Raw genomic sequence first — 25,763 nt, forward strand, 5'->3', positions numbered from 1 at the left:
CAGGGACCCCTTCTCAGGATTCTTTTTAAGTTGAATCAGAACAGTATAGAGAGCCTCAATTCAAGTTTTAATTCTCAACTGACAGAGTTAAACACTTAAGTTCTGTGTTAAAGAACCCCATGTCTGAGAAAAGCTATTAAATGAAAGAATAATTTTATATTTATTATTATTATAAATGCAGAATATGCATTTGTAAGACCAGTACCTCAACTGCAATTTTATCAAAAGTGCATTGGGAGCAGGACAAATACCTTCATAGCTAGCATTGGCATTTTCTAGAATTAAATTCAATACTTCCCATTCTTAGGAAGCTTGAATTCTTTACATCTTTTGTTGCAATACAACCATCATACTCCAAATTATACCTGAGATCCAAAATTACTTTAAGGGTTTACAACAGAATACCACCTGTGTCATCCAGAGAGTCCTGTGTTTCTCCATCATCAGCCACTTCCAATTCTTTCACAAAGTTTGAAGGAAACAGCCCTGTCCTGCCATTTAGTGTGCCACTCCACCAGCCTTCTTCTACCTGTGTAGAAATATTCGGAGCATTACTAATAAAGCAAAAGGAAGTTTTTGTAAATTCCAGCCATGCTTCCTTTATAAAACTCTACAAACAACTTTGGAGAAGTTCAAATGACCATGATTTCTCCTTAAAGAAGCCTCACAAAGATGTAGAAATAATAGGCGAAAAAGAAGAGCAAGAAAAGGGTTTACTGTCACTTCATCAATGATCCTGAAATATGAGACTAGCCCCTGCCAATTAATCCAGGACAGCAGCAAAATGTCCATCAACTTTCTCATGGTAAAACAGCATAACAGGCATTACACATCTAAGAGAAGAAGAAAATATCACTGTTTAAGAAGTAAAGATGCAACTTTTAACCTGGCTAAGGAAATTTTTGTGGATTCTTGCTGTTCATCTGTCTTTTCCTGTGTCTGTAATTTCTACCAGTGCTACTCCCAGTGGCCTCATACCCATTAAACAGTTTCAAACAATTTTGATCAAAAGACCCAAGATTCAAAGATAAAATTCATACAGGTAATATTGGATAGAACAGAGAAAAGTCCTTCAGGACATCAGAGTAACAGAAAACTAAGCAGTCCATTCCTTCTAGCAGGAGGCAACTGGCTGAATAGCACATGCTGGCTCTAGCTGGGTCATAAGGTCACACTTTCACATCAGAGCTGGCCAGTTGCTGATGGCGACAAAGATACATGAGGATTCTGTGGCGGCAAACAACAGTCCTAAGGATATAGGTCTACTGGATGCTAAATTTTGTTGGCTTTCCTAAATCACAAAACCATTAATTTTTGCACTGAAAAGAAGCTTAGCCAGGAATTAGGGAACATAATTACTCCAGTGCTCAGTTATGTGCTTTGATTCCTGTAATTCACACTGTGTCATTTACACTGGAATACTTCACATTTAATGGAACATTTATCAGGAATACCCCATGGTCCAAAGCAAAACATATAACATTTGGGCATACATAGGTGACAATGTACAACAGGGTCAGAAGACCGAGTAAGAATTGTGCTTTTCAAATTTATGATCAGTTTTCAAAGTGTCTTAAATAAATCAAAAATATTTGCCTAATGAGCACTATTTAAAAACTATAATTAACATAAATTTTCAAAATATTTCATTTTGATTGCTATTTCAGGGCTGGAAAGCTGGTTTTAGACAAGAAAGAGAAGCAACAAGAGGAAAAAACAAAAGGCAAACAGCAGTTCTTTACATTATCCTTTTTTAGCCTTGTTTAGTAGGTCACTACGCCTGACACACAGGCACAGTTTAGACACCAGCCTACCTCCAGGCAAGCAGAATGCACGCAAAACCTGGCAGCTACAGTGACAGATAGGCGATGAAAAGAGCATTGTTACTTTTAAACGCTTTCTGGTGCTCAAATATACCTTAGCTGTGGATGGTTCAAATTCAGAGTCTGGTCCTCTGAAACAAATTTTGAGCACAGATTACTTATATATGCTGACCAGGCTCCAGCAGCTCGTGCTTTACATATACAGAAATTTAACATTCAGATGCCTTGACTCACCCATACTACACCCAAGAGCCATGAGAAACGGGCTTTTAATGTTTACGATACAGAAAGCAAATGGAGCATCCATTTATTCTTCTGCCAAGAAATAAGTTCAGCAAAGCACTTCACAGACTTGCAAGGCAAAGCACCGCCAATGCAAAGAGTATCAATAATAAAACAGCAATTTCTTGCGCATATTTGCTTTTGCTTCCCCACCACTTTTAAAAAAACTTGACTATGGACAAACTGTGTTACCAGAAAATCTATCTTGAATCATCATTAAAATACAGATTAAAAAAGTTCTACATGCTTTGGTGGAGAGTATCTCTGCATCTCTGTCATCTGTATTGCTAAGGCCCAATTTCACAACTCCTATCTTCCATTTCAAAATCTTACCACATGATACAATTTCCACAAGAGGGAGTTACAGCTTTGGTACACACACCAGTACTTTAGTGTGAACTAAATTATTTCTGTAAGATAATGAAAACTCAGACTTATAAGCAAAAAGGGGAGCGAAAAAAAAAAGAAAAGCTAAAACTAGCAGTTCTGCAGAACTCTACTGACTGAGTCATGTGAATTTTGAGTATGCTTGATAACACAGCATGCAAATACTACAAAAAATTCTGTTATTTAGCATTGCATCTGACACAAGTGGGAGGAAAACAAGGGAGAAATAAAGGTTTTACAGCAATGATACATTTATCATGTACACTTTGTGCACGTAATTGGCACTCAAACCCCACACGTTCTTGTTTTCCCCATTTAAAAAAGTGACCAAACAATCTTTGCTTGATGTAACAGTTATGCATTACCTGAGAATATATAAATTGCACCTTTTACACAAATGGAATTGAATTGTCTCATAGCAGTGAAGGCAAGATATCGAGACAAGGTATCCCAGCATACCACACAACCAATAGAATGTATTTCCTATCTTTTTTCCCCATTTCTGTTTTATCAGCATCCAGTTTTGTGAAGCATACCTAAGCTACACCTGTCAGGTCTATTCTACACCATCATAAAAAGAGCATGCAAGCAGCATAAAAACTACGAGTTAGCTACAGTATTTTTTATACCTCGTAGGATTTGGGGGAAGAAAAAAACTAATACAAGAATAAAATAAAACTCTTGTTTCCTTAAAAAACCAGATGAGGAAATGCTTTGATCTTTTCATTCTGTTTGACTATTTGATCATCTGTATTGCTTCACACTGAACACCCCTCCCAAAATCATTCCAGATGTTGACATGTGTGACCCAAAGAAGCAGCTTCCACAACAGCTTACTGCACATGCTACCTCTCATAAATTCTTCCGTTAGACCATCTGAAGTCATGACTGCTGTGTACGGGCACTATTCATAAATCAAGCTGGTGAGGCTATCCAGGAGCACTCAGTTACAAAACATCCGCTCACAATGTTACTTACGAATTTGTGATTTTGATGAGCAGGTTTTACAAGTCACTCACTCTGTTTATTCAGTTCTATAAACCATTAGCACAAATGCATCTAAAGGCATAACTTCTTCCTTGCTAGGAGAATGGAAGAGTCCTTCCTGGTAAATGTCAGGATCCTGAAGAATTAATACTCTCTTCAAAAGATGTCAGGAATATGAAAAACAGTCTCATAAAGCTACTTAAAAAGGACCCCCAGACACATGGCCAGGAAGAAATCTACTTCTGCAGACCCTCAGGAAGGTAGTGAGAAGAGATGGTGCAGTGAAAGTCAGAGCATGCCACAGAATCATAGAATAGTTAGGGTTGGAAAGGACCTCAAGATCATCTAGTTACAACCCCCCTGCCATGGGCAGGGACACCTCACATTAAACCATGCCACCCAAAGCTTTGTCCAACCTGGCCTTGCACACTGCCAGGGATGGAGCATTCACAGAAGCTTTCCACCTAGCTCTGGAAAGGTTTCTTCCACAATCGCTCTGGTCTCTTCCGCAGGCTCCCTGACAGATTTCACTCTTGTAAGAGGCACTCTTCCCACATATCCAAAAGCTTCCCACAACACAAGTTGCTGTTGAATAGAACAACTTGCTATTGAATGGAACAGATACCAAGGAAGCACGTAGGTTGGAAAAGAAACCTCTACCCTAAACCCCTACTCAAATACAGAGGGCCATTGCCATCACAGTGTGAACATCAAGATATATCTTTAATTGTATTTCTTAACCAGTGAAAAAGGAAGGCAATAGAAAAATAACATGTTGAGTGCATTTGTATGCTCCATATTTTTGTGTAAGTGGCTGATGTATATCATATTACAGATACAGGCTTCTGTGCTGAATGCTGTTACTACATCAGTTCAAAGCTTCAGTGAGTTTGCAAGAAAGCATGAGACTGGAAAACTCAGGTCAAATAACATTTTTCAACTAAACTGAGTTAAGAGTATGTCAACTTAAAGGAACAGTTTTAGCATAAGCATCCTAAAGAGCAGGATCACAAACAAGGCCAAAGAACTGTGAAAGTCTTTTGAAAAAGGAAACTGTAACAGATAATTTATTGCTGTGATGATCAAATGCTTCTCCTAACATCTAGCATTCATTGATTTAGGATTAGAGACTGAAAAAACTCCTAAATTTATCTTAAAAAACACTAATTCCCATGCTATTCTTCTAACATTCTTGTAATTCATTTAATCAAAGAAGCAATTTGCCTTTTGGACATATAAAGAGACTATCAGCTCTGTAAAACAGCTTACCTCTTCATTGATGTCAATCACATCCCCCAGCTTGAGTTCCAGCTCATCCTCATTCTGTGGGACATATTCGAAGAGCACTTTACACTGCCGCTTCTTTGACTCTGAATTAAAGGAAATGGCAAAAGTAAGAACTCTTCAAAGGAAAACTAGATTTCTTCAGCTGAGGATCATATCTGACCAGGAGACCAACAAACCAACCTGAACAGCTATGCAGATTTTGCTGCTGGTTTTCCAGCTTGCCTGTGTCACTTTAGGCTAGCAAGCCTTATCTTAGAACTTGAAAATCAGGGAGCTTCACAGGCTGTCGATTACAAACTAACACTATGCTGCCAGTTACAAACATGCTACAGAAAACATGTTCGCACAAACAAGTCAGATAAACCCCGCCCCCACTACAATGATTTTTCAAGCTGTTTCCTGAGCATAATCTGCAGGAATGACAACCACTGCCAGTTGCAGTGTTAGCACCTGCTTGGAAGAAAATGGGCAAGTTTGAGCCTCCAGTCTTAAGCAATCCTTGAAAGAAGTGACACATTCTGTTCTGCACAACAGAAATGCCAACAGCCTTTCCGTCCTCTAACAAAGACTTTGCTAACTACAGCTCTGAGGTAATGCTAACATTTGCTTGGCTCGTATTTCAAAATCCAAACTCATTTTTATCTGTCAAGGCAAAACCCCTCCCTTCTCTCAGTACCCGGATGGAGTTGAGAATTTCAAACTAAGCTTCAATTAGCAGTGCTTAACAAAGGCAAAATTAAAATACAGTACAGTCTTTAGATGTTTACCACATAACATTAAAGCTTCACAGGCAGCAAAGAGACAAAATGACATCCCAAGAGAGGAGAGCATAGATGTGGCTTCCAACAATCCCTCAAGCCAGAGTGGTGTGAATCTACAATTGCCCAATTACTCTGGACATACCCTGGAGCAATGCTACAGCTGAACCCAGAGAGCTCTCCTTCAAACAAGCAGCCATGCCTTCAGACCTTTTCCACAACAGAGCAGCCAGAATGATTTTGAAGGCAACTGTTATTCTGTGCTATGACCCACACAGGATCTCTAAACTCCTTAAAAATAAATCTGCCACACTTTAAGTGAATATATGAAATAAATGTTTGAAGTGACAAAGCTTAAACTTGTAGAAGATGTGTAGTTTCCATACTCTTATACTTTGCCCTCCTTCCATACTCAAGCTTCAGCAATTAAGATTAGCTGGGTAAAAACATTTCAGAACACAAATACTGCCTCCAAGATCAATCCTTGTCTTATTATAGCAGCATTGAAATTCCAAAGTCATTTAGAAGACTGCCTTACCCAGCATCTTCAGTACAAAACACACCAGGCATCTGAAGAATATTCAGCATCTAAAATTTCTGACAGAGGGCTCACCAAATCAAGAATTTACTACATGCTAGTATATGGTCTATGCTCTAAGGAACATAAAAGGGGCAGGAAGCAAATAAACCAGGAGAATGAAGCTCTATGGGTTATTTCTAGTAACACATACTTGCCCACCTAATACACCCTTCTTTTAACTCCACTGAAACTCATACATAAGCCCAGAAGGATTGTTAGGTTAACTGTAATTGCAATAAATGGTTCACTGGCCTTTACTACCTCCTACAGCACTTTCAGGGCTCCTCCTTTGTATGAGATTAACTGATACCAGAGAAAAAGACAAATTAAAAAGCCATGGCCATTTGGTATAAATCTGATCTCAGCATTCCTTTCCATATTGTAATTCTATCTACATGGGGAAGAGGGGGAGAAACCAAACCCACATATGCATTTCACCTGCAGAACTCACCCGAGGTCTGACTTCAGTGATATATAGTTCAGGAAGTACTGCCTTCCAGTTTTGAAAATCCCTAGACTAACCTTGAAAGCTAACCAATCTGCTTGGAAAACACCACTTCAGCTTCACATGGTGCTGCAGGACTACTGGGCTGCAAGCCCTCAAGCAATTGTTTCCAAAACAACTTGTCTGGCTTCAGGATTTGTTTTTTATGGAGTAAAGCAAATTCATCCCTTTCTTACTGTAATTTAACACACCTCCTGTATTTTCCTTTTTGTGAATAAAGGCAGCCATCTAACTGACAGGAATAGAGCCTGCAGTTTACTACCCAGCTGATATAAAATACCCAAGAGAGCTGCACATGAGGAAAAAAAACAAGGGATGCCCTAGGCAGAGACAACCTACCTCACTGCACACTGGCAACTTGCTGTCAAAGAAGCTTAACTTAGTTTTTTAACATTGTAAACCTCATTTTCCCAGGTTAGGAACCAGAAACAGGAAGACAACAAAGCACTGGGAACCTTTTGAAGGGAGTGAATGATTGCCCAGACAGACAGCAAACAGGATCTGCAGGAGCTGTTTAAGCAGTCTTCCAGGAAAGAGTGAACAGCAAGTAAAATGGAAACAGAGATTGTCATTGCACCTAGGAAACAGTGGTATGCTTAAAGGAAGGTACTTGAACACGATTTTCTTTTAGAATGAGACTAGCCAGAGAACTGCAGAGTTTGAGACCCAAGTTTTACCTACTACCCTGGCCACAGCCACCAGCACAAGACATGCTGTATATGAGATCATTCCAGGGTTTTGGAGACAAGCAGAATGAGCAGGCAATCTCTGAACAAGTATCAGATCATAGAATCACAGAATCCTAGTTGGAAGGACCGATAAGGATGATGTTGATTCCCTTTCAGAGCCTTGTTGCATTAGTCTAAGAACAGCATTAATCTTTCAGGATAGATTTTTAAAAGCCTGCTGATGCAAACATCTAACAGGCACTCATAGGCTGTTGCAAATATACATATGGAGATCAGAGTCAAAGTGATTTTTAAGATAATATCCTTAGTTGCCTAGAAAATGGTTCAACAAATTTGTTAAACTGGTGGTCCCATTTTAGGACTTTAAAAGACAGTTACTGGTTCTTCTCCTTTTATGGGCAAAACTTCAAAGTATAAACATACCAGAAACAGTAAGTTCTCAATTCTTTCTTTTAAAGAAAGCTTAAATCATAAATACTCACAATCCCTTGTAAGAGAAAGGAAGCCAGAGTAATTTAAACCAGTGTCTCTTTTAAGACTGAAGTGTCCAAGTATAAATAACAGGCCAATTTTCTGGATGCAGGGAACACTAAGTTTTCTGCTTTAGGTTTTAGTCACCTTGATTTAAATACAGGCATTAAAATGTAGAAGACCACACGCAGAGTCACTAAGTCTGTACTCCTGACCATCCTGAGGACTGCACTTACAACAAAAGGAAGGCCATCACAATTTTTCTTTGACACCACCAACTCCACCTTATTTCACACTAAAAGCAAGCCTACCAAACAAGAGGAACCTGAACTGCAGAATGTTTCCTTGTCACAAAACCTGGAATTCCCAACAAAACTTTGATGTTTAAAAGAAATGTCCACAGGAAGATTTCCGATTATCATGAAGAGACCTTCAGTTCTCATTCAGGTACCTGACACAATAAAAGCACAGCTCACATGAAGTTACAGATCAAGTCTCTGGAATGTGGAAAGGGCTAAATCCTGCTCCCAGGAAAATTCATCCTTATTGTTGCTGTTAAGAAGTACATGTAAGTTTTCTGCACATGCATCCAGGAGCAGAATTTGCTTAGAATCAAAGCTTTTCCTCCTATGTCTCTAGTTTTCCATACAATCTTAACACTAAGTCAGACATTAAGTGATTCATGTTTATTAAAAGAAAAAAAAAATGCACATCAGCAGTTTACACAATTGAAGGAATTGGAAGGACTACGTACTCTTCTTGAAGCTTTTGGATGGGGGATGAGGCTGAAATCCTCCTGCTGGAAGCCCATAACTGCTCATACGCTGCACAAGACTGGCCACATTGCCAGCTTTCTCTCTCCTGACCGGTACGGCATCATCCTTGGGTTCTACATCCTTCTTAACTTCCTGAAACAAGAGATTTAAAAGACTGAGAGGCCACTGAAATTACCCAAGAAGTCAATGTTTTTTAGACAGGTACTCCATAGGCTAACAGATTTCAGATACTTACAGTCTGGTGTGTACTGATGTCTTATACTCAAAAACCATGGCATTCCTCAACTAAACATACTAAAGGCCTTAAAATAAACTTAACCCTTCCATACAATCATGTTAGTAAACAACTAAGCTATTGTGCTGAGAAAACTGAGAAACAGGCAGTATTTTAGCCATCCACTCCAACCCTAAGTAGCTTTGAGCCCAAAAGTCTCTTATTATAACTCTTCAGTCACAGCTCATATTTGAAAACCTTTTTAAAAATATAAAGATTACTTCAATGACAGACCCATAGGATAGGGCAGTAAATAAAATATTGCAACATATAAAACTGTATTGGGTGATCATCTGTGCTTCAGAAAGCTCAAAGGTTTTTGTTATGGAAAAGATGCAATCGTACTGCTGAAAGACATGAGTGGAAAAAAGTGAGATACAAGAAGCAGAGTGGGAGGAACTGAGAGGAAAGGTGTAAGAGGAAAGTAACAGACAATTTTTCTCAGAATTGTCTCCCACCTTCTTATCTTTCTAAATTAAGGTGTTAGGATTGGAACTGAATGTGCTAATCAAGACTAAGAAGCCTAAAAACAAGAAATTACCAGTTCCTGACAGAAAAGGCACTGTACACAGCACTTACTCTGCTGCATCAGATCGTTAAATGAGATTCCATGAGAGAACTGATCCTCTGAAAGAAGGAAGTCACCACTTCGCACAAGAAGAAACCCATTAAGTTAGATCAATGGCCCACCTAGAGCACAGCGACTCTCAGCAGCTGCAATCTCAGATGCTCTTTACAGAGCTAGCCTGCAACCGAGACCCTCCCACATCCCCAGAGCATCCATAAGGGTTTCATTAAGGAGATACATCCTCTCCATTCTCCCTTTCAGGTCTGCAGATAAAGCTGTCTAATCCCTTTTTGTACTCAGGGTCTGGTCTGCCCCACAGCTTCCTTAGGGATAGGCACCAGATATTCACCCTCTGCTACTTAGAGAAACTCCTCTCATCTGTGTTAAGCTGCCACTTTACTAATCCCAGTGCATGCTCCCCATCACTACATTTAGTTTATCACTACCTTCATGGCTGTGTAAACCTTGATCATATTCCCCTTTGCCTTCACCCTCTCAACTGAAGAGTCCTAGTGTTGTCAGCCCCAATCTCCCCAAGGCAGCTGCTCCATCCCCTTAACTTTCTAGCTTCTTGTACCCATACTGGTCTCAGCAGATCTGATGACACCTGCATCCTGCTGGTGTTTTGGGCTGTCATTGCACATTGTTCTTTCAATTCTCCTCTACATCCTTCCAGGAGCTGGGGAGGAAGAAGGCGGGGGAGTGAGGGAACAGCTGCAAGGTTCTGAGTTACCAGCTGGGCTTACACCACAACATTGTTGAAAAAAGCTAGTACCACAACTGGCTCCTGCAGTATCCCATTGCTGACTCTTCTCTACCCTGATAAATTAGTGGTAAGTCCTTTGTTTCTTGTTCTTCAAGTACCTTCCAACCCATAAAATAATTCTTTCTTCAGTTCCACAGCAACTTCATTCCTTCAGTAACTTGGAGAGCTTCAAAGACTTTCTGAAAACCCAACTGTGTTACATCCACTGAATCTCATGCAGCTGTGTGCTTAGCAAGACCCTCAAAGTCCATCAGCTTTTTCACTGCAGCAGTACAATGTCTTGAGGAAAGCAAGCACCCATAAGGACTCTTTGTGATCCACTTCAGAACAATTCTTGCATCCACCACCAGCAGCCACTGGTTAACAGCTCCACTGGTTACTGCAGCTGTAGCTGCAATAAAATAATATTTGAAAGCAATATTGGCAATGTGTATATATATATGTATATATATATATATGCATGCTTACTAATGTTATGTGAATGTGAGCTTTAAAAAAAAACAGAATCCATGCATTGGTGAAAAGTCAAAAACAAGAGAAACATTTACCAGGACATATATGGTGCTCTCTGGAACATTAAACCCCAGGTTACTTAGAGCAGCTGTCCAGCTGAAAAACTCAGCTGTCTAGAATGCTACTGATGCTTTCAAACTTACTGCAAACCTCTAGCGAAACAGTCCAAAGCACCTTCCTATTTCCCAAAAGAGCAGAGCAAGTAGAATAAGCAACACTACAGGCAGCACAGTTTTTCCTCCCACTCACCTACATTACATAAAGAAGCTTTTCAGAAAATGTGAGTAGTTCCTGCTGTTACTCACCATCTCCAGGACTTCTATCCTGGAGATCTTAGCTCTGCTGAGATCCATCTTCCAAGTCAAGCCCCCTTCCCCCCAAAACACGGGAAAGCACAGCATCTGGTCTACCTCCTATTTAAGCAGACATTTTACATTTCAAAGACTTTGTCATTGTCAGTCTTACTGCTGTTTATTGGCTGGTTATTTGCAAGTCTGACAAACAGCTGAGAAGTGTTCCACCTCCAAAACACCCTTCAACAAGCTGCCTTACTGCAAGACCATTGTGCTCAACTGAAAAACATATTGGTGCTTGAAAACTTGCCTAGAGTGGTTCGGTCCCTGAATTTTCTAAATTATAATCTTTTGCCATGCAATTTATACAGCCTCCAAGAGCTTCCAGCTGCTCCAGGAGCTAACGCCTCCCCAGTTAACCAGTTTCTTAGTCCTAACACTTGCTAGTAAGGAGTCAGCTCCAGGCTCCTTTGCTGGGTCTGCACTTCACACAAGACTTCAGAAGCAGCTGCTTCAATAAATTTGTGAAAAGCAAAGAGATGCAAAAGGGAAATGGGGATGGCATACACTGGCAGTCCGGTGAAAAATATCACCTCCCTCTTTATTTATTAAAAGAAAAAAAAAAACCACAACAACAAAACCCCACCACCCATAACTTCTAAGTGCTACAACAAGCTGTAAGGTAAACATCACCTTCACCAGTAATTTGAAGTAAACAAGCAACACACTTTTAAGTCCAGAGGCAGTATCAAAGGCAGCAAAGTAATTTACAGGTTACAAGCAACAGGGAACAATTTGAGACAAAAGCAATGACCACTACAAAAGACTGAAAACCAAGGTGATGTTGGTTATGAAGTTTAACCATGCCAAGTGCAAGGTCCTACACCTGAGTTGGAGCAATCCCAGGCATAGCTACAGGTTGGGCAGAGAAGAGATTCAGAGCATCCCTGCAGAGAAGGACTTGGGGGTGTTGGTCGATGAGAAAATGAACATGAGCTGGCCTCAGTGTGTGCTTGCAGCTCAGAAAGCCAACCGTATCCTGGGCTGCATCAAAAGGAGTGTGACCAGCAGGTCAAAGGTGATCCTGCCCCTCTATTCTGCTCTTGTGTGACCTCAACCTGGAGTGTTGTGTGCAGTTCTTGTGTCCTCAACATAAAAAGGACATGGAACTGTTGGAACAAGTCCAGAGGAGGGCCACGAGGATGATCAGGGGACTGAAGCACCTCCCGTATGAAGACAGGCTGAGAAAGTTGGGGCTGTTCAGCCTGGAGAAGAGAAGGCTGCGTGGAGACCTCATAGCAGCCTTCCAGTATCTGAAGGGGGGCTATAGGGATGCTGGGGAGGGACTCTTCATTAGGGACTGTAGTGACAGGACAAGGGGTAACAGGTTAAAACTGAAACAGGGGAAGTTTAGACTGGATACAAGGAAGAAGTTCTTTACTTTGAGGGTGGTGAGGCACTGAAACAGGTTGCCCAGGGAGGTTGTGAATGCTCCATCCATGATGGCATTCAAGGCCAGGTTGGACAGAGCCTTGGGTGACATGTTTTAGTGTGAGGTGTCCCTGCCCATGGCAGGTGGGTTGGAATTAGATGATCTTAAGGTCCTTTCCAACCCTATTTTATTATTCTAAAAATAGAGAGAGGAATGCTTGAGCAAGCATCTTCTTTGCCAGGCTTAAGTCAGTAATCGAAGTAGTGATGGGTAGGAAACTCTCAGTAGCTTAACACAAGACTAGCAATGGCAAATTTAAATAGAAAGCATAGATTTAAAAGTAAGAATTAAAATAATTCTGTGAGTAATCTTGCAGTCAGATTCAAAGGCTGAAGACTTACTGACAAAGAATTTTGTCAGAAGAAGACAGAATGATCAGACAGAGCCTGGTAGGAACAGACTTTATGAAAGTTGAACACTTGAATATGCACTTGAGAAACCGTCCTAATCCGAGACATACATAAGAAAAGAGGATGCAAGGAAAAGATTAAGGTGACTACAGCAGCAGAGCTGCAAACAAATGAGATTTACAATGAACAGACCTGGGTAATGGACAGACCAGCTTTGCTTGAATCAGACAACAGTGACATTTTGCTTGCTCTATCAGAAAGCACTCCGACTGTAGCATCACATGAAGGTGCTTTGCAACAAGGAGAGGACAAACAGCCGCACAGGAGTCTAGTGCTGCAGCAGCTAGTGACAAAGAACTACAGAAGAAGGGGTTAGGAAGCAGGGCATGGATAAGCCAGCAACTGTATTTTCCATATTTAACCTACTACTCTTCAGAACAAACTTGTAAAGCAAGCAATACTTCCCCCCCCCACACACTTCTTGTTCAAGAGGAACTACAGCATTAATTATCCTTCCTCAGGGCATTAGAAACCACATTATAGCCAAACCAAGTTAAAACAAATTCAGGAATCCCTGGTCTCTGTACTTGCATGTGGTCCACTATACCACAACCTGTATGTCACATCAGTCCTCAAACAGTAAGAAACTACTCTAAGATACATTTAAAAAGCACCCACCAGCACTGCCAGCAGCTTCACCCCGAGCATCACTGTTATGACTCTGAGCTTTTGGACACATTAATATTTTACAAAAGACGTAATTTTGAAACAAGACACCAGTTTGGATCTCTGAAAACGGGCACTAATTGATGCAAACATTAATAAATGTGAAATAATAAATAATAAAGTGAAAATCTGACATTAACTGCAGCTGCAAATTTTAATATTTTTATGATGGGAGTCCACTGCAGTTCAAGCCTTGTCAGTGTTTCCATTAGCAACACAGATTTTATGCATTTATGACCTGGCAGTAGAAGGTCGCTACAGACTGTCTCTTGGCATAAGACACACTCAACTGGGAAGTAACCACCCACCCCTTCTGTTGCAAACTACAGCACAAGTCGTAAAGGTCTGAAGTTTTCATAATCTCCACCAGACACATTTCACAACACTTTTGCCGAAATCGCTACAGGCTGATACACAAAAATGTGTACAAAAACCCCATTGTGCTAATCTTAAGGGCATTAAAACTGTTTTAATTGTACCTGTCACAGTTTAATGATTTCTCAGGGAAATTTATATATTTACATAGAAAATTTCAAAATCACTGAAATACAGCAATGTGAAACAAGAATTAATCTTCCTTACATGCAGACAAAATCTAACATCTACACCCTCATGATGCCTTTTAAAATAAAAGAATAAGCATGCATTCCTGACCTACTTTAAGCTAGCAAGCAAGCAAGCAGCCTTTCCACCATCAGCCGCTTGCCCACACAAGGCTTCAGCAGGCATGGCAGGATCCCCCCTGCCTCCCTCGCCAGAAGCAAAGAACACTAAAATCGGCAGGGCAGTGGAGAAAGAGAAAGCAGGTCAGATCACCTGGAAGGACACGAGGAATAAATAGATGGTTGCAAATATGAAGTCTATTCCTGAATTACAAGGCAAAGCAAAATCCATTATCCAGCAAACCTAAATCCTTAGCTAGATTCTTCAAGCGTAAATATTAAGACTTCAGTTGGCATCTCCTCCTATATTATACCAAGAATAATCTGTAGACTTACTACATTTGTTCCACTGTAAACTAGGAAACATCAGCTTGTACAAAAGCAATGTGCATTTCTATTACTGACCAAGTATACTTTAAAGCAAGATCAAGCAGCAGAAAGTGGTCTTAATCTCTAAAAGATGTTGAGATGAAGGATACAGAGAGGTAAATGACTGAGCCCTCACATACGAATTATCTCATTTCCTTTCGCATCAGAAAAGCGATAAAGAACCAAAGGACTGGCAAATTAAGTTTAAGATTTTTTTTTTAGTGGAAATAAGGAAATCAGAATTCAACTTGTCACTATTTTAGGGGAGAGAGGAACTAGAAGCTTGTGATAGATGTACAGGCCATGGTTCTGTGTATACAAGTGTACCTCTTCCCCTCACAGCCTGCAAAACTAAAAAGCTTGTCACTGAAAAGTAACACATATGCAACTGTATATAAATACATACAGAAATCTGTACAGCTGCATACAGATAAGAGCCAGCCATAATCTGCTCAAGTGCAGTGAAACACCATGGCTCCTAGAAGATAAACTTCACATTGCTAATTACTTAAGCACCAGTCACTTCTCACATTTACAATCTCAGTTACAGCAGGACACAGGAAGGCACAGGGCAGATTTAACAGCTCCAGTTTCTTAAACCTAAGATATCCCACATCCTTTCATTTCGCCAGTGTCTCCTCCTTGAACAGAAAACTTGTTTTCTCATCCTCAGTGCAGGTGCCTACAGAGGCTAAATATTTAATACAGGCAAAGAAAGAAATATTAATAAATTGCAGCTATTCCTGTCTGTCTCATTCCTTTGCCACACTTGCCCTGAACTAAAGGGACAGATCAAGAAAACTTATGAACCAAACTAGCTGTGAAGATCCCAAGCTCTTTCCCTGGAGCATTCAGGAGGTCACAGCAGGTTCCACTTATCAGGAAAGCTCAGCTGGGAGAGGTCACAAGCTGACCCTGATTCCCCAGAGAATTAAACATAATTCTTGAAAACAGAAACAAATCACTTTAAAGATGAAAGTAGCTACCATCTGAAGAACAGTAACTTGTCATGGTTTGGAAGACAAATTACCTCCTGGGCAGATTAACATGTGTCATGGGTTGATTGTTTTTTTTTTTGCCTAATTTATGGCCAAAGTAGGGACTCCTTAACAGTAAATCACTGGGTTTATTTTTAAGCACTGACCCATGATCAGGCTGAAGCAACAGCAAAGCAGCATTATGCCTCATATTTTTGCCTCTTTGAAAAATGAAATTGCTTCATATTCTGATTTTTGTATGCGCCAGTCAAAGGCATTTCTGTTCAAGACTAAGGCTAGCAAAAAGGCTTCCAGCTGACATCAATCCCCAGCAGTTTCCACAGCAGCTACAGAAACATACTGCTATGGGAGCAATTTTGCTGTAGCTCTTCCATAAAGCCCACCATTTACTCAAATCACGGAATCATAGAATAGTTAGGGTTGGAAAGGACCTTAAGATCATCCAGTTACAACCCCCCTGCCATGGGCAGGGACACCTCACACTAAAACATGTCACCCAAGGCTCTGTCCAACCTGGCCTTGAACACTGCCAGGGATGGAGCATTCACAACCTCCCTGGGCAGCCCATTCCAATGCCTCACCCCCCTTCCTTATATCCAATCTAAACATCCCCTGTGTAAGTTTTAACCCATTACCCCTTGTGTCCTGTCACTACAGTCCTTAATGAAGAGTCCCTCCCCAGAATCCCTATAGGCCCCCTTCAGGTACTGGAAGGATGCTATGAGGTCTCCACGCAGCCTTCTCTTCTCCAGGCTGAACAGCCCCAGCTTTCTCAGCCTGTCTTCATACGGGAGGTGCTCCAGTCCCAATCATCCTCGTGGCCCTCCTCTGGACTTGTTCCAGCAGTTCCATGTCCTTTTTATGTTGAGGACACCAGAACTGCACACAATACTCCAGATGAGGTCTCACAAGAGCAGAGGGGCAGGATCACCTCCTTCGACCTGCTGGTCACACTCCTTTTGATGCGGCCCAGGATACGGTTGGCTTTCTGGGCTGCAAGCACACACTGAAGCCGGCTCGTGTTCATTTTCTCATCGACCAGCACCCCCAAGTCCTTCTCCACAGGGCCGCTCTGAATCTCTTCTCTGCCAAATCTGTAGCTGTCCCTGGGATTGCTCCGACTCAGGTGTAGGACCTTGCACTTGTCATGGATAAATTTCATAAGGTTGGCATCAGCCCACCTCATAAGCATGTCAAGGCCCATCTGGATGGCATCCCTTCCCTCCAGCATATCAACCGAACCACACAGCTTGGTGTCATCGGCAAACTTGCTGAGGGTGCACTCAATCCCACTGTCCATGTCAGCGATGAAAATGTTGAATAACACCGGTCCCAACACCGACCCCTGAGGGACACCACTTGTTACCGGTCTCCAGCCGGACATTGAGCCATTGACCACAACTCTTTGCGTGCGGCAATCCAGCCAGTTCTTTATCCACTGAGCGGTCCACCTATCAAATTGATGTCTCTCCAATTTAGAGAGAAGGATATTGTGTGGAAGAGTGTCAAAAGCTTTGCACAAGTCCAGGTAGATGACATCAACTGCTCTACTCCTGTCCAGCAGTTCTGTAGCCCCATCATAGAAGGCCACCAGATTGGTCAAGCAGGATTTCCCCTTAGTGAAGCCATGCTGGCTGTCACCAAGCACCTTGTTGTTTTTCATGTGCCTTAGCATGCCTTCCAGGAGAATATGCTCCGTGATTTTACCAGGCACAGAGGTGAGACTGACTGGTCTGTAATTCCCTGGGTCTTCCATTTTCCCCTTCTTGAAAATGGGGGTTATATTTCCCTTTTTCCAGTCATTGAGAACTTCACCTGACTGCCATGATATTTCAAATATGATGGACAGTGGCTTAGCAACTTCATTTGCCAGCCCCTTCAGGACCCACGTACGGATTTCATCAGGTTGGATGGATTTTATCAGTTGAGCATGGCTTTGGGAGTTCCCCTAAATGTTTCTTATAAGAGTTTTACATAGAGCTATCCGTTTATATTTAAATGTTTGCATGCTTCAAATGTAAGAGTACATAAAGCAAGGATGCAGAGTCCTCATGGATAAACTTCACTACCAAGGAATGCCAGAAGACATCTGTGAACTCTCTGCACAGCACAATTTCGTAAATTTTTAGACAAATATTCTCAGAATATTGAATTATTAATATTCATGCCTGCTGCAGATTCAAATCATAATTTTTAACTTTTCCCCCCAAGAATAAAATATAACCAGCTGCAGAAGAACTGACTCAAGCCAGGCTCACACTTGTCCACTTTGCAGACAGAACTCCAGCATTTCTTTCTATTAAATCATACCTACATCACATCACTGGTTTCTTGTTAAACAAATTCAGCAGAAGTTTAACAAGTTACCAATATTTTTACATATATTATGATCTATGCTAAATATAGAATCATTTCAGTTGGAGAAGACCTTTGAGATCATTGAGTTCAACCACAAACCTGATGCTGCAAAAGAAGTGATGTGGTGACCAATCATACTGCCTCCCTGTTAGAAAGAAAGGCATCATTAGTCAGGCAAGGTATCACTTCTTTCTCATAATGCATAAACAATGTGGAATAAGTAAGAGCTCTGGGAAACATTAAAAAAAAAAAGGAGTTAGAGTAATTTCAGATTTACAGATTAAACCCTGAGCCACTGAATAATTGTATTATTTGAAGGTGAAGAACAGGCAAAAAAATGGACTTTCCTAAATAAAGAACACAAGGGGAATGTAGAAGCAGGCTTGGAGTTTCAGATCTTGTTACAGGTTATATGTGTGTGTGCTTGTGTGTGTATATATGTTATTATACATGTATATATTTTAGTCTACATATATATAAACAAAAATAACTATTTTTTTCTATTGGGGAGAAATGGGTACCTCTAAAGCTTGTGCCAAATAAGTGTCAAAGATTCTGATCTGTAGTCTGTTAACATTGGCAAAATACAGAAGACCTAGAAACATGTAGCATTTTAGCATCCTAAGCAGCTTTTGCCACGTTAAAAAGACTCTTTCCACCTGCTTTTAACAAGGGCCTAACCCCAGATGCATAAAAGCACAGCAGTTAGATCACCAGGCCTACCAACAGTGGAGCAAAGCATCCTAAATCAGCAGGAGTAACTAAAGGAAGGACAGATGTTTACAGTGTTTCCCAACCATTTAATTAAGAAAAAAGTCTCTTAAAATACTTCTAAAACTAATACCTAAGTATTTGATAGTGCTGCCACACTCACAGCCAGATAAAAACCATCTTAAAATGTTAATTGCATTTCTTTTCTATTCTAATTGCTTACACCTATGAAAATTCAATTAGATTTCTTGTAATTGTTCTATAGACTAGCAGTTAATGTCCTGCCAACCACTGGCCACAAAAGTAGTGCATTAGATTAATGAAACCAAAAATCTCACATGGCACAGGGCAAGACATAGATCCAGCTTCCCCAGCACGTGGTGTTTCATCAAGTTTCCCCTACAAGGGAAGGCAGGAAGACACATTTCTTCTCCTTCTCCCGGTTAAGTGTCTATTGCTAGTCAAGAGAAATTTGTCATTCATTAACCAGTATGGGTCCACTTTCATGTTTGGTTCAGAACATCCTTTGCTCCTTCTCACCATCATCTTGGCTTCCTGCAGGATGCTGTACTCAGCTTTCTTCTTCCCTGCATCCCTTTTTCAGGGCATCCATCTCTTTCTATTCCCTGTAAAGCCTCCAGCACTTGTGGCTACCTCTTCACAAAGCTTAAAGCAAGTTAAAACATTACTACATCTGTGTCCCACCATAACTCTTGCCCAAAATACAGAATTAAATGCTTAAGAGATTTCTTGAATAAGGGCTAAAAATATAAATCTTAACACCTCAGTGGAGATCAGAAGTGTTTTAAAGTCGAAGTTTAATCAAAGATTCACATGTTAATTAACATTTTAAACTGAAAAGGCATCTTGCTTTCTGCTCCTGTTTTGTAAGCAGACGGGTGACAGGGCAACTGCCCATCATCATCAGTTTCTAATAGTCTTAAAGCTTATTACACCAAATACAAATGAACTCACACACATTCACCAGAATAATATTTTTAGGAAGAGAAATATCCAAAAGGTTGTTATGCCTTGAAAACATTTACCATATCTAACTTCAAAATCAGCTCATAATATGAGATAGAGCCCAGGAAAACATACATTCAAAAATAAACTTAATACTGAAAACACGACAGTAGAGGGGAGCTAACTTCCCTCCTCCAAAACAATGACCCATCCAAATAAGAAGACAACAGAATTCTCAAGTGGTGCAAATGTTCTGGGATTACAGGACAGTCAAGCTAGCCTCACACAATAACTTTCAAGTTCACAAGTAGATTACTTCATTCAGCCTCATAAAAATAAGCAAAAGAACAGATTTAATATTAACTGTGCTGGGTGTACACACGCTGATTTATTAGACATATGTCTAAGTACTAAAAATACAGCACTGAGATGCATGCCTAGAGCCTCCAGGATGTAACAAACATTACATCTTACAGTACCCGGATAACTGAACTTTTTGGTATTATTCCTCAATTACCTGCTAATTCCAGAATACATATTTATGGCTATAACTTAGGCTTCTGTATATAGTGACGGTCCAAACTTACTTTTAAGTTTTCTGCGCATGCCCAGTCAATTGTCACTGATTGAGACACTGGCAATGCTTTGCGTAGTTTACCCAATGATGCTTGCAAATGCCATCTGATGGAACACACCCTGTTTGCAAGCTTCCAGCTAGGGAATGTTTACCTTTCTCCCATGCTCAGAGAGGAAGTTATAAAACTAAACACAAATCAAAAGTAAAAACTAAATAAGGAAGGGCAAAAGAGCAGATGTTTCATGTGGTTAAACGAATAACTACTTGTACATACCTGTTGCTTCTTCCTGACTAGCTTGTGCAACAAACCCTTACACCCTAACCAAGCAGCACTACTGGTATCCAGGACTGTGCAGCTACAACAGAGTAACAGCCGAAACTGATACACCATTTAGAAAAGCAAAAGGCACATGTACAATCAAGGAACTTGAATAAGTAAAATCAGAGAGTTATCAGCATTTTAAGCAGGATTCGCATAAGTCATTAATTACATTTTAAACTCCATCCTTCAGAGCATTACTCCAAGTTCCCTTCCATACCTGTACTGCCACTGAGGCAAAATGAAGGAGTTATTTTTAGTTCTCACATGCTCTTAGAAGCACAGTATTTATAGACTCCCTATTTCCAAATGTATTTTAAATTCTAAATATTAAAAGCACCACCAGTGTTTTCTTCATTCTGTGTTCACATTCAATCATGGAAGACTTCACAATGCTACAGATTTTTACAGTGAAACAGCAGTTTTCAAATGCAAACTGAAACCTTCTTGACAGGTGATTTTTTAAAACATGTGCTCATGTGGAACAAGGCAAGGGCCACATTTTCTTCACTGAAATAGTTAACTTAAGGCAAGAATCTGTGACATTTCAGATCTAATACTCCATTAAGATAAAGAATTCACATAACCACATAACTTTCTCATGTCATATCTTCCTAATCACCATACCTACACTGCTTTGGAATATGCAATAATTCACATACCCAAAACCAACACAGCAAGGCAATGAAATCCTAGTGCTATACCATCCCATCATAGAGGTGACACAAAAAGACAACCTGGCACACAGGTGTCCATGAGCTGTGCCAATAGTAGCAGCTGTACAGAGCAAAGTCTCAGACCATCTGCAAACTCAAACCAACCTCAAGATTTTGTTTTTCCTCTCTTCGCACCAAATAGTTTACGGAACTCACAGGGTCAGGGCCCGACTGATCCAAGCAGTCAATTCAGCAATTCAGTTCAAAAGTCATAGGAAAAAGAATCATCCATGATGGGCCATTTATCCCAACAAAAACTCATATATGACTTTACACCTACATATCAGTGCCTTGAGTATAGCTGACAAAGTTTTCAGCTAGATTTCTGGGGTTATTTTAGTATTAATTTTAGACACAATGGTTGCCCCCATCATAAGTAAGGCTCACCCAAGCCATTTATCCTGACATTCCGGTTGGAAGAAAGTTGTTTCCTTGTTTATTCAGGACAAAATAGCTGGCTAGTACAGATCTGTCTCTTGCCCCACAGGCACAGAAATCATTATCACCATTCTCGCAAATCCCAGGCATGTACCAATGGATGGGATTAGCAGAAGCAGCTGAGACAAACCCACATGGCACCCCCTGATACCACACTCTGCAGCGGCACTATTTTCTCCAAAAACCAGAAGGAACAATTATTTGCACCATCCTGTCAGCAACAGGTCTTAAAGCACCAGCCAGAACACTCAGCTTCATTCCTTGCCAGGAAAAAGAGCCACCTTACACCCATCATTTCTCTCATATACTCAGTACTGAAACCCAAATTGCTTAATATGGCTTTCAATCTTGCATGTTATCTTTGTTTCTGAAAAACAAGAACTGCCAGCTCTGAAGCAAGTGTTACCTTCTTACCAGCAGGGCTGCCCACCTCTCCCTGGGAAGCCAACAACACCTTCAAGCTCCTCAATCTCACCACTCTATGCAAGCCACTGTGATTAAACTTTCCTCAGAACAACAATAAAGCAATGGAAAAAGCTCTATAAGCTATAATTTGACTGACAGTAATTGATAAATAAATGCATATCTAATTTTCTCCAGACTCTACCCGTATGCAAAAAATTCAGACAGGACACCTAGTAGAGGAACAAATCCCAATTCTGGACACAGATGTGTGTTTTATTCCATGTTACAGACATCCCAATTACTTCAAACTAGATGTGCATGGCTTATCTTATATACGTTATTTAAAAGCTTAGGTACAATTACATGCAGTAGTAACATTCAGAACAACCCAGAAGACAGGGACACTGTCCCACCCACAATCCCTCCCAACACCACGATTCCTGTTTAAAGTTCTGGGTGAGGTCAATTTTCTATTTTTGAAAAGGAATTACGGAAGGCACTATGCTAGAAGGAGTTCTCAGCCAAAACTACTCTCTCCAGCTCACAGCATGCTCAGTGCTTAACAGCATCCCACCAGCAAAAATGTAGGAAGGAGGCAGCAAAGACACAGCCTTAAGAAGATAGGTCAGCAGTGCTAATACCTAGTCCTAGTGTAGGGAGGCTTTTAAGGGAAGGAAAAGGGGATTGGGTTTTGTTTTGTTTACACAGACAAACACAGAGACCAGGAAGTTGAACAAGAAAGTACCCCTTAAAATAAAATCACCCTTTTTAAAAGAACTTCATGCAAGCACCATTGTGGTTTGCAGTTCTTAAGGGTCTCTATACACTACAGAAGAGTAGATAAGCTAAACCAAACCCAAGTAATTTTATTACACAACCAACTCTAAGGCCAAGGATTCACACAGTATATTAAATAAAATCTAAAACTTACACTGCAGCTACAACTTTCACATTTACATAGCTGTTCACATTCATTACCCTGAAACGCAAAGTCTGCTTATGATATTTGCTGTTAAGAACGTACGGAAAAATAAAGCAAGCTTACCACTTCCAGGGACATATTTGCTCGAACACACCCAGTGTTGCAGAGCTTTTTTATTCTGGGGAAGGAAGAAAAATGTCACAGCGAGCAAAGTTCACGTGCTAACCTGAGGAGGACCAAGGCTCGGCGCTGAGCTAAGTGGGAGCAGCTGCACACACCTGCACAGGCAAAAAGTTTTCTCTGAACCAGCTCTAGAACAGACACATCCTTGGCTGAGCAGGCAGCTGAAGAGATGCATATCCCAAACATGCTTGTTGAAGCGTCCAGTTTGCTCACCAGAGTGCCCCCAAAGGCCACCAGCAAACTTTTCTACCTTAACTGATGAAAGCTACTAATTAATCTACCCCCTGCTCCTCCCTCCTTCAAGTTACTGCCTTGAGCTCATGATAGAACTGGTTTTACTACCATGAAAAGCTGTATTACTCACAGTCTAGCCAGTTACAAAACTAATATAGCAGTGAATAAAATTAAACAAGGAACTTTAGTGATAACATTCTCAGCTATGTATGGACACAAACTTCAGAAATGAACAGAAGGACAAACACCAAATCATCCCTTCCAGCTGATTAACACAATAGTTGGCTGGAAAGTGAACAGAGCTACTCAAATACATAGTCCTGAAAATAGAAACAAACAAACAAAACAAACAAGCAAAAACCCCACAACTCAAAACACCTTCCTTATCCCACACACCTTCACATCTCCGAAAATCTCACACACTCACCCTAACAGTGTTATTGTGCTACTCTAGCATATAATGGAGATGAATGTGTGTGCGCACATTCCATGCTGTGATGAATTTTAGGAAGGAAAAACCACTCTTCAGGAAAACAATACAAGTTTCCTGGGTTTCCACTGCTAATTCTTTTCAGGAATTTATCAAGTTGTTGACTTTAAATTGCCCATACAGGAAGAGGGAAAAAAATAGTGATAATCACAGAATCACAGAATCCCAAGGGTTGGAAGGGACCTAAAAAGATCATCCAGTCCAACCCCCCTGCAAGAGCAGGGTAACCTACAGTACATCACACAGGAACTTGTCCAGGCGGGCCTTGAATATCTCCAGTGTAGGAGACTCCACAACCCCCCTGGGCAACCTGTTCCAGTACTCTGTCACTCTTACAGTAAAGAAGTTCTTCCTGATGTTAACGTGGAACCTCCTATGTTCCAGTTTACACCCATTGCCCCTTGTCCTATCACTGGATATCACTGAAAAAAGCCTAGCTCCATCATCCTGACACCTACCCTTTACATATTTGTAAACATTGATGAGGTCACCCCTCAGTCTCCTCTTCTCCAAGCTAAAGAGACCCAGCTCCCTCAGCCTCTCCTCATAAGGGAGATGTTCCACTCCCTTAATCATCTTTGTGGCTCTGCGCTGGACTCCTTCAAGCAATTCCCTGTCCTTCTTGAACAGAGGGGCCCAGAACTGGACGCAATATTCCAGATGCGGCCTCACCAAGGCTGAGTAGAGGGGGAGGAGAACCTCTCTTGACCTACTAACCACTCCCTTTCTAATGCACCCTAAGATGCCATTTGCCTTCTTGGCCACAAGAGCACATTGCTGGCTCATGGTCATCCTCCTATCCACCAGGACCCCCAGGTCCCTTTCCCCTTCGCTACTTTCCAACAGGTCAACCCCCAACCTGTACTGGTACATGGGGTTGTTCTTCCCCAGATGCAAGACTCTACACTTGCCCTTGTTAAATTTCATAGTGTCAGGAACAAGAACACTAACTCAAATATTTCAACCTCACTAAAAGGGCATATGCACACAGTTTAAAGAGGAAATTTCAAATCAGGTTTGGTTAATAGAACTGGATATTTATGCACCCAAATCCAACACTGCGTTACAGGTAGAAAAATCTTCAAAAGGCCTACTGCTGAAAAGTGAATTCAAGGAAATCAGCTTCACAAGTAGGCAGTGTAATTGCCTGTACTTCCTCTTTTTTTGTTACTTGTTTTCAACTACACACTCACCATAAGCTTCACCACCACCCCTGAGCTCTGGTTTCAGAACTGCTTTGGACATCCCACCCCAACTTCTCTCCCAACCTTTACAATATTCCCGTTCTCCATCCAAGGCATTGTCACTCTAGTACCTGAGGATGTTTTGGGGGCTTTATGGGGTTACCCTGAATCAAGTCCACCTGTGCTCTGCTAATGCAAAACAGTGCAATTGGAAGTCAGCACCAAGAACTGCACCTTTTGGGACAGAATCTCAGGATGCTGGTTAAGCCAACAAGTGATAAGCTTCCAGAAAATCCTGGGTCCTGGCTGGCATTAGGAACCAGGCACTGCCAAGCTCTGATCCTTCTTCAGGATCTCACCATCAATGGGCAGAAAATTTGGGTAGAAGCCAAAAAAAACCCAACTAAAATCTTACCAGCAGATGTTAAAAGGTGCCAAGCATCACAGCAGCATCCACAGGAAACTTCCATACATTCACTTCTGCATTTGAGTATTTCAAAGTCATAAGAGTGCTTAGCTGCTCTACTTGCCCGTGCAACAAATTAACTCATTTGAAAACAGTGTCGGCTTCCTTTGCTGCACTTTTAACAGCAAAGACCAAATTGCTATTGCTACACAAAACATAAACCCTCTATCACTACATGCAACTATTCTGCAATATTTGGAAGACTTGAGAAAGAGACAGACATAATCAAAAGGTATTT

General features: G+C 40.9%; 1 protein-coding gene across 2 annotated transcripts in view; it reads right to left on the reverse strand.

The window, feature by feature from the left end:
• Positions 1–25,763, reverse strand: part of CD2AP (CD2 associated protein) — an 87,759-nt gene that overhangs the window by 34,185 nt on the left and 27,811 nt on the right. Inside the window, exons 1-4 of one of the 2 annotated variants that reach the window (XM_065681777.1) lie at positions 23,092–23,121; positions 8,524–8,677; positions 4,749–4,849; positions 409–529 (exon numbers count right to left, since the gene is read on the reverse strand). In XM_065681777.1, the coding sequence (XP_065537849.1) occupies positions 409–529; positions 4,749–4,849; positions 8,524–8,677; positions 23,092–23,106 (391 nt within the window). In that variant the 5' untranslated portion in view covers positions 23,107–23,121. Of the gene's footprint in view, positions 1–408; positions 530–4,748; positions 4,850–8,523; positions 8,678–23,091; positions 23,122–25,763 lie in introns of those variants that run through there. The other variant, XM_065681778.1, reaches the window with a different exon arrangement.

The sequence above is a fragment of the Lathamus discolor genome, chromosome 5 (assembly GCF_037157495.1).
Source record: "Lathamus discolor isolate bLatDis1 chromosome 5, bLatDis1.hap1, whole genome shotgun sequence".
Taxonomy (NCBI): domain Eukaryota; kingdom Metazoa; phylum Chordata; class Aves; order Psittaciformes; family Psittacidae; genus Lathamus; species Lathamus discolor.